Below are 10,034 nucleotides of genomic sequence, written 5' to 3'. Positions count from 1 at the left end.
GCCAGCTTTCCAAACAAAGTTGTATTCCTTGCCTCAATACCTCATCTCCAATTTATTGGCCTGTCGTGTGGTGAGCAGAGCAAGCTTGGACTTGGTCACAAAGTGATCTTTAGCCATTCTCTTTGCACCTCTGTTTTTTTTGCACTTTAAAACTATGGAGAGTGGATTAGAATAGTGGTTCATTACCTTTTTATGAGTCACAGATCCTTTTGAGAAACCAATAAACACTACCAATTTTCTCCACAAAAGCTTTATATGCATTTACCATGAAAAATAAGTTGACATATTTTATAACATTATGAGAAGCCTTTAATGTGTATGTTGTTAATATGATATGAAAACACTAAAGAAATATTTTATAACATTTAAAGGTAGATACACAAATTAGATACACACACACACACATCCCTCTCCATATTTTATAATAAAGAAAACCCAAAACTCCTAAGCTGGAAGAAAGCATTTATCCAAAAAAAGAAACAAAATATTTATAGATGTGAAATGTTTAGAAATATTAAAGTCCAATATCTTCTTTTAACTTCTCGTAACGTATTTATTTCAGATAGGGATGAAGTTGTTTAAGCTTAGCTTTTCTTGACAAGCCAATTCTGATTGGTCGACTGCATGTCTTAAGAGGTAGTACTCTTGAAATTCCATGTGAAAAATTACTACCTAAAAATATAAGATGATAAAAGTACATAAGGGAGTAAAAATCACTCATAGTTTCTATGCTTAAAAATGTTTACTAACTTCTAAACATGAAACTAACAACATTTACTGAGTCACTGAGCTAAGTGCTTTGAATGCATTAGTTTACTTAAACGTAACTCCATTTATTAAATGTGTAAAACTCAGCACAGAAAAGTTAAGTAACTTGTCCAACCTACAATAGAATAGCAACTAAATAAAACAGCATTCCAGTCAGGCAATCTGACTTAACAACAACAACAAAACTATGTAGGTTTTAAAGTTAACTTGATATAGTGGCTGTAAAGACCATGTTGTTTTTCTATTAAAAGTTACTAAACTATATCATTAATAATTACATTTGGCCTCTAATAGAGATTATTATCAAAAATAGAGCACAAATCTATTTCATCTGTTATATATCAATGGAGGGCTCTAATTTTGAAGTTCTTACTTAACACCTACACTAACATTTTATAAAAAGTTCAAAACATTTCATGGAGATATATATGTTGCTAAATCAGTTACCAAACAGATAGAATCAACTACTCTTGATGAGTACCTCTCATTATCAAAATACCTCTTACTTTGAGTACTTTTTTTTAAATAAACAGTAGGGTACATATATAAAGCTAAAAATGTATCAAGCTTTAATGAATCAGTATGACCTTGATATAATAGCACATTATGCTAAAAACAATGTAATGTAACATTAGGTCAACCTAATGTTAAATACAATAAAAGGTAGACAGCATGATTTCTACTAAGTTGAATCAAATAGAATGTGTGTGTGAACCTACGTAAACAATAATACAACAAAATACATATTAGCTATATGTAAATAAGGAGAAAACAATACAAAAATAGCTATAAATCAGTCTATGATACTCTATTTAACATTAAAATTATAAAGTTAATTATAAAAATAAGAAGAAAAAGTATTGCTAGATTTTTTCATTTTCTTAAATGAAAAGGGATGGTCTAACTAAAATAAAATTGTTGGACCATGTCTGATACACTAGATTTGGTTATATATTGAATAATTTCAGCAATTTATGCAGTGTACTTCTTTATTATGAAATTATTATTTCAGAACAAAGCCATGATTAGTCTGTTTGATTACTTTTTCAAAGTATAGCTTTCCTCTTTCATATTCTAATACAATAGATACTTCTGGTAATTTGGCAATGATGGGAAAAGGGAAATCACTGAACTAATTTGTATCAACAGCAGGTCTTTTGCAAAGCACATGACCTTAAACAGTCATTAAATTCTGGCTATAAGAATATGCTTCTTCATCTCCTTGGATTTCCTACCTTTTTATTAAATAAATTATGATCCCTTTTATTGTTGCTATATACTGGATTAACTTACTGCTTTGTACTGTTTAACAATCCTAAACATCCAAGCATAATACCAGAAATCACTCATTTTAGAAATCAATGTTTAAAAAGTCATGAAGTTTATTAGTGGTCTTTTAGAAATAATACCAACGCAATTGTTTTCTAAATCCTTGCAACTCAAAGTTCCCGTTCAACTCAAAGACCAGCATCATCTCCTTTTGCTAGGAGCTTGATAGAAATGCAGAATCTTAGAGCCTACTAAACAACATAATCAGAATCATTTAACAAGACACCCAGCTGATTCACACTTCAAATGAAATAAAAAAGCACATGAGAGCTGTGAGTTTCTGTTTCATTTGGGGACTTACTGAGGACCATAAACCCAGATACAGCCTCTTAGATAGCTCTGAGGAACTGCTCTGAAGAGGTAAGGGAGGAGGTCAGCATACATGTGATTTTAGAGAAGGGGTACTTTCAATTAGACACCCATCTTGGTAGAAGGTTATTGCTAGTCAGGAGGAACAGACATCATAGTTAATTATTTTAGTGCTTTTCTAAGTATGGGAAGATACAAGAAATTAGATTCATACAATTTTCTCCTGAAATTATCTATCTGAAGACCAGTTTGGCCAGTTTTTCCAGAGCACAGAATGCCTCATTCCTGATCTCTGCCCTGAACTCCCTTCAGCATATGCTAGAGGTCAGCAAGTGCAGTGGCTAATGACTCAATCCACGTAGAGTCAGGTAACTAGTGACATTCTTTGGTTGACATATATATATATACACACACACATATACACATTAAAATTAGAGAAGTATTGGTGCTAAATGATATACAAAGCACCTGGCACTGGCTAGCTGGCATTTAACACACTCAAAGTACTTGCCTTCTCCATACCACAGAGAGAGAAGAGAGAGACAAAGGCAGATAGGATGTACTGGAGATATTAGTAGTAGAAACTTTCTTTGGAGGCATCAAGATGACAAGTGGATGGGTATCAATAACATTTCTGTACAATCAGAAGTTTTCCAATGCCTTTAAAATCACCCTGCATAAGCAAGTACCCACTCTACCTAGGCAGAGTTAGTCCATTTTTATCCCCACTTCCCTGTATCTCCCAACTTTTCCCTTACATTATGGCTTTTAACAAGCCTCAGGAAGATCATTCCATTTTTATGCACTTTGAAAGTGAATTCAAGACAACTATCCTAACATAGTATTAAATAATTCTGGCTGACCTCACACATTATTGTTCATATTTCATATTTCCTTGTGAAGCCACAATAGAGTGTTATGGGTTCAGATATTTCCAATGAGTGTAACATTTCTTTTCCAATATAGGAACATACTTTAATCTGCCTCAAATATCCCTTTCATTATCACAGTTAACATCATGATGACAATATGGGTTTGTGCTCCCTAGTCCTAATCCTTTACTCTATCAGAGAATATGCTCCTAAACCCAATTTCTTCCTTTCTTCCTGTCTTAGAAGAAACAGCCCCTATCCTTTTCAGGCTAACTCCACAATCCTGCTTTTAGTCTTATACAGTATTGTTCCTTAAATTATTTCCTTTATTCAGGGGAGAAGAAATTACCCATGGGCTTTTGATCTTCCAAGGACTTGCATTAATTTTTAAGAGTATTTCATTGTAAGCTAAGAAAAGAGAAAAATATGCAGTTCTGAAGTAACTGAATAACAGTCCCAGGGACAGCAATTCTACTGATGAGAAGCCAGGAGAAATGCTTTGAGAAATGATGTATGACTGAGTAAATATATTTCAACTACATCATTATTCTTTCTAGATCTAGTCTTGTTGTATAATACTAGCAATTTCTGATCAAATGAAAATGTAGTCATTTAGAAAACAATTCCCTAATTTCAATCCAACCCCTACCTCACCCCCATTGATACTATAAGTTAGAGTATGTGTTAGACTAATTACGTTTTGTTCTGATGTTAAAGACTTCTTAGGCAAGGGATAAGATTAGCTGTTTAACTTTTCTTCAGTTTGATTTTTATAGTAATTAAAAGTTTAAATGCCATAGTGATAAATCATGTTAATATATCTAAAAGATGTTAATTTCTTTCAAAATTACTATGTAAAATGTTCATATAAAGAGCCCCATAGTATTTCAAGAATAGAAAACAGTGATAAATTTATAATTAGAAGTAACATCAACATAAATGCAATTTTGATAAATGCCTTTGTTTTTTCTAATTAATATTACATACATTAGATGTGTATATTAGGTATATATATATATATACACATATATAAAACACCTGTCTTATCAGATAGTTATTGCAATGCATCACTGCAAATATTTAAACAGTTTTAGAGTACATTTTCTAGTTACATTCTAAATGATATTTTAATTTTTAGCCAATTTTTAACTACAGGAATTTGCATCAGTAAATTATTAATGTTTACAAAAGTGTTAAATCTTTGTATTTATTTTTTTAACAACCTAAGTATATTTTCTTCATGCTAAAAATACAAGAATGCAATAATCATCTTAGAAAGTATTATAGAAAATAACCAAAAATCTTACCTCCCTTCAGTAAATAATTAAATTTTTCTTCTTTAAATTCATCAGAGAAAAAAGCTGGTCTTTCAGGTGAAGGTTTTTCACAATCTAAAAATAAAGATCAATGTGTTATAGCAAAAAGTAACTTCTATATAAAATATTAATACTATAAACAAATTACTTTTTCAGAAATGTTTCCTCCCATTGTCTCCTAATATTTAGATAAATAAAACAGGCCATTTCAAAGCTCCTTTTAAAAATTTCATCACTTGTTCCCTTCAACTTCAGTATATTATTTAATCTTTGAAAAACTCTTTATAGAAAAATAATAATGCATCAATAAACATTGTCTTACATCTTCTTTTCTGCCAAAATTACATATTTGGCCTACACAGAAAGAAAAAAAAGCAGCATCTTTTTTTATCTCAGAAAGTACATTTTAAAACTAATTTCATACCTTCCTTAGAAGTAGAATAGAGTAATTCTTCCTCTGATGTTCTTAGACAGCAACATTCATTAGGAAATTCCTGTTCTCTATTTCTGGGTACTGTTTTCCATTTAAATAAACTTTGGTGTTTTTTATGCATATTAGGATCTGCTATCGTATCACAGAGCAAAGAAGATGAATATATTTTGTCTTCTGTACCCATTTTCAAACCTTTTTTTATCTCTGTTTTTACCTCCTCAACATTATTATTTTCTACAAAGTAACTTTCTTGCCCATTGTTGGTTTCCACGGTGCTTAGAATTTCATTTTCCTTACTAATTTCATGAAACATATGAAGTTCTTCAAGTACTAAATCAAATTTACTCTTCATCTCAAAATCGTTTACTATTGTCAGAGTGTCTGTTGATAAACACTTGGCAGTTAAGTCCTGAAAACTTTCATTGTTCCCTACACTCAAACGAGTTTCAAATTGATGATTAAAACATTCTGAAGAGTCATTGTTTGGATGAAAATGCTTTGAATTAGCTAACTCACTTTCTTGAAAAATACTTTCATATTCATTTCTGTCAGCTACATTATTTTGATTAACATATTTAGCTTCTTCCACATCTACTTTCTTACTCATTAATGAAACTGGTTGTGCAACAAACATGCCATCCATTGAATAAAAACTATTTTTCTCTTCCTCTTCTATCTTAATATCTTTATGAGCTTGGCAACTGTTTGTTAAACATTGTGTTGTGACCTCCTTCAAAATAAAGTCATATTTTTTTTCTTCAGTTTCACTTATCAAGTTCCCAAAATTCAGCACCTGAGTTATAGTCGTTGGATTGATTTGTTCACTATCTTTTTTGTCATGGCTTGCATGTACGGCCTGTTGCCTAATATTGAAGAAGTCTTCAAATATGCGTTTAAAATTAAGTCTATTGATCTTATTATGCTTTTGTTTTCCTTCAGAATATAAATCTTGGTTCTGCATATTTATTTTGTAAGTTTGTTTATTAACGTATTTCTGGTTCTGTATAAATTGAAGACAAGACTTAACATGTGTTTTAACAGTTTCAGGACTACAGTGAACCCAATTTTCCACACTCATGAGTTGTTCAGGACCACTCTTATTCTTGTAAGTAATTTCTTTTGTCAAGAAAATGTCATCAATGTCATCAAAGTCCATTAAAAGAGGAATTTTTTCATATGTTTCAAAAATTGGAAAGTATATATTTTTACTTGTTATACTAGAGGAATTGATAAGTTTTTTCTCTGGCTCTTCAAAAACTTCGTCAGTTTTAAACAGTTTTCTTTTCTCTAACATAGGTTTCATATTATCTTCTAATAGTCTTGAAAAATTTAAAATCCTGACTAGATATACAGTATGATTTTCCACTGTAACATTTTTTGGATAATTCAAACACATTATCCATTTGGAAATACATCCTTCTTCTAATTTAGTATCATTTTCAATTATTATTAAAGAGTCAAAGTTATTGAGCAAAGATGTTATGTTGGTTTTCAATATAATATTTAGAGGGTCTAAAACACTGGTTTGTAAATATAAGCTTAAAATATCATTATTTCTATTGACATTTATATTCCTAGTTATTAGATTTTGAACATCAATTTGCTTTTTACCCTTCATAATTCCATACCAGGTTAAGATATTTTTTTGATTTCCTGAAATACTTTTATGGAAATAAAAAATTTCTGTAATGAAACTTTCAAAAATACTGCTTAAATGAAAGTCTTTTTGTGTAGTACATCTCAACTGTAGCATACTATCGTTTTCTCCTTCACCTTTTAAACAAAAAATTTTTATTAAAGCTTTTTGACCGCCCAGTGTTTCTATCATAAGAGGCTTTGATTTTTCTTCATGTGTTTTCAAGATTTTCGTATTGTGACAATTTTCTTTGCTTAAAAGATCTATTTCTAATAATTGTTGCAAATTCCATATTTCTCCAGTTTTTTTCATATTATCACATTTAGCATGGTAATTATCCATAATCCAACAATTTTCCCTCTTTCTTTTCAAAATATGTGTAATGTTACAGCCCCAGCTTTGCAATTTTTCCAATCTGGTAGCTATGTAACTGTCCAGGCATGTTTCTGCCTCTTCCCAATTTGCATTTTCTGGCTTTATAGTGAAATTCTTTGCAGAGGCTATTGCATCAGACTTGATACTACTGTGATTATAGTAGTGTAAATTGATCAAGTCTTTTTTTCTCACACAAACACTTTGGTTGCTGAGTGACTGGTGGTTACTTTCATAACATTCAGAAAAAATATTTTCTGCATCCACTATTTTTTTATCATCCTGTAACTTTTGTTCCTTAGCATCAAGTCTATCTTGGGCCCAGTGAATGTTTGCGAAATCCCTAACATATGCCTCATTTTTGTCATTTTTCTTCGCTATTTCCTTTAAATAGACAGAGGACATGTTGCTGTTTAAATCAGTTGGAAACTCAGGGTTACTTATTGTGCTGCTAAAATAGCTGAGTTTGGCAATTTCCATGCTGGGCTGGTTTTGAGATTTTGATATTCTTAGTGTCAACGCTGAAATGCTATTTTCTTTTTTATTTGACGGCATAACACTGTCAGCTTTACATCTGTGCTTAATATCATCAAATGTTGATTTGGTTTCCTTGTAAAAGGTACCATCTAAAAATGAATTTTCTGTCTGTTTTATGTAATTATAGTCTTCCTGACCGTTGTCTCTCCCCTGGGCTAAGTATTGTTTTCCATCCTCGTTTTTAATTCCATGTACGTCGTGTACAGAGGCGTGAGACAACTGACCAGACTCTGTTTCGGATCTGCCACTGAGATGCACACTGAAAACCTCTCTGTCATACAGCCCTGGTTCACAAGAGGTTCTAGAAGCCTTCAAACCAGAATCAAAATTTTGTGAGGGGAGAGACCGCAACCAAGTACTCATCTCAAATTTGCCATTTTGGCATCCCGGATTACACATCTGCTTCTCACTGACAGATTTCTCCACACACGAGTCTGTGGAGTCATCACAAATCTCCGTAGCTGAAACCAGGAGCGCCTTGAAGGGTCTGGGCGACAACTCCCAGGCTTTCTCCACCTCAGACAAGCGAGGCACCAAAGGCAGCCTCCACCCCGCCTCAGAAACACCACCGGGCTGCTCAAGACGGGGCCGCTTACTACGGGGTGGTCGGGAATCAGCACTGTCAGCAGGTGGTGAACGGGAGGCAGGCTCCTCGAGCTCGACAACCCTCGGCGCGCGCTGCGTGAGCGACATGACAGCGAACGGAGGGAATCTGTCAGGGGGTCCGGCCAGACTCAGGTCTCTAAACCAGCGCGAGGCGGCTTCGCCCGACCGCGCCCCACCCCCGAGTGCGCCTTGGTCACGCCCCTGACACGCCCCTTTAGGCCTGGTCTCGGCCCCAACCGAAGGCTAGCCCGCCCCGACCACGCCCCCGTCACGCCCCCATGCCCAGGCCTAGGCCACGCCCCCATTCACCCTACTCCAGCGAGCCCCAAGCAGTCGCTCCCTCAGAGCACAGAGTGCCTAGGACCGTTATTTTGTCTATTTTTAGCTCCCCTTGCTATTGCCAAGGTTGTACCTGATCTAAACTTTTTCTTCCCTCTGGTAGAACTAAAGAGAAAAGTCAGAATCTTTTTAAATTTGTGAACGGAAACAGCTTTATTTTTTAAATTTTATGTTTTCCTCAGAAGCTACTTCTCCACAGTTTCTCTCGAGCGTCTTGTCCAGTAAAACCGTGTAGTTCTGTAAAAAGCAGACAAAATCTCTTTGTGTGTGGAAAAACTTTCGAAAATGCTCTTAATGATCCCAGTGGCATTTAAAATCATATTTCCACTTCACTCATGAAGTGTGTTTTGGGAGAAGGCGGCACTGGTACTTAATAATCTGAATATTTCAGGAAAAAAATGTGTGGAAATTATTATCCAGATAATTATTAATCTTCACCTTTAAGACCGTAGGAAAAAAGTTTTCACATGCGCTGTGGAGTTTTCTTTCCCAATATTGTGAATACAGCTACTGAAAGATAAAAATTATATGTTTCAGCTATTCTATTTATTGTAAGCATAAACAATCATACAGTTCTGACTCACACAAATAAAGTTTGTAAATGTTATTTTTCTTTTTCCTCTGAGGACAATTTATTATCTTCGATCAATTCTGATTTTTGTGAATGTTGTAGTACTAAGGAAGAAAATGATTTTCAAAATTATTATTATTGTATACATGTTTATTAAGAAACATGTAGTTACTGCTCCGCAATCAAAAACTTCAATCCTGTTGATGATTGTTTCAAAGTTGATAAGTTGTATGTTCCCTGGCAAAAAAAAAAAAAAAAAATTATAACTACAATAATGTGCAAGAGGAATCCTAATTTCAGAACCCATAGGAGTATAAGTGACAACGTATGACTGGCATAATACTTTAGGTAATAAACTGTTCATCAGCCTCCTGTCTCATAATTATTCTTAGCTATATTGTGATTCCAGTTCTAGGCATTACTTTCGCTTGTGAATTCCTCCAGAGAAATGTTTACTTAAATTTGTTGAAAGCCTTACAGGATAAGAACTTCATCAACACTATAAATAATGTGGCAGTGGTTCAGATTATACATCAGTGAGTTCTCAAAGTGCTCCTTCTATATACCTTTAGTTCCATTGTTTTTTTATCCCAGATTTTCCACAATTCTACATTCCATTCAAATGCACTCTGTTCTATGCTTTGATCAGCATAGACTGACTTGCATAGCAAAGGTGGATGTAATTGGTACATTAACATAATATTAGAAATAAGCTCTCTATCTGTATAGTAAATGCCATAGCTTTGTGATTCTAGATTGATCTGTAACTTGTTGTCAGTTTCTTCATCTCGCTAGTTTTCCCAAGAACACACTATTTTTTAAATCTCTATGACATCATTATTTTAAAACTATGCATTGTTTAAGGACTAAAATTCAAATACAACCCAGAAGTTTGAAATTTAATTCAACAATTGTTTAAGAACTACGTCCAAGATGCTGTTAGGTG

General features: G+C 33.5%; 1 protein-coding gene across 1 annotated transcript; it reads right to left on the bottom strand.

Annotated features, from left to right (window-relative positions):
• Positions 1–553: 553 nt before the first annotated feature.
• RAD51AP2 (RAD51 associated protein 2) lies at positions 554–8,265 on the bottom strand. The gene is made up of 3 exons (XM_057740809.1): positions 5,019–8,265; positions 4,586–4,669; positions 554–672 (listed from the first exon to the last, which is right to left on the bottom strand). Exons 1-3 carry the CDS (start codon positions 8,263–8,265, stop codon positions 554–556), a joined length of 3,450 nt encoding a protein of 1,149 aa, XP_057596792.1.
• Between the last annotated feature and the right edge of the window lie 1,769 nt (positions 8,266–10,034).

Source organism: Hippopotamus amphibius, chromosome 7 (genome assembly GCF_030028045.1).
Source record: "Hippopotamus amphibius kiboko isolate mHipAmp2 chromosome 7, mHipAmp2.hap2, whole genome shotgun sequence".
NCBI classification, from domain to species: Eukaryota; Metazoa; Chordata; class Mammalia; order Artiodactyla; family Hippopotamidae; genus Hippopotamus; species Hippopotamus amphibius.
Note: the sequence above shows the minus strand (reverse complement) of the source record. Positions and strands in the feature narration are given on the sequence as shown.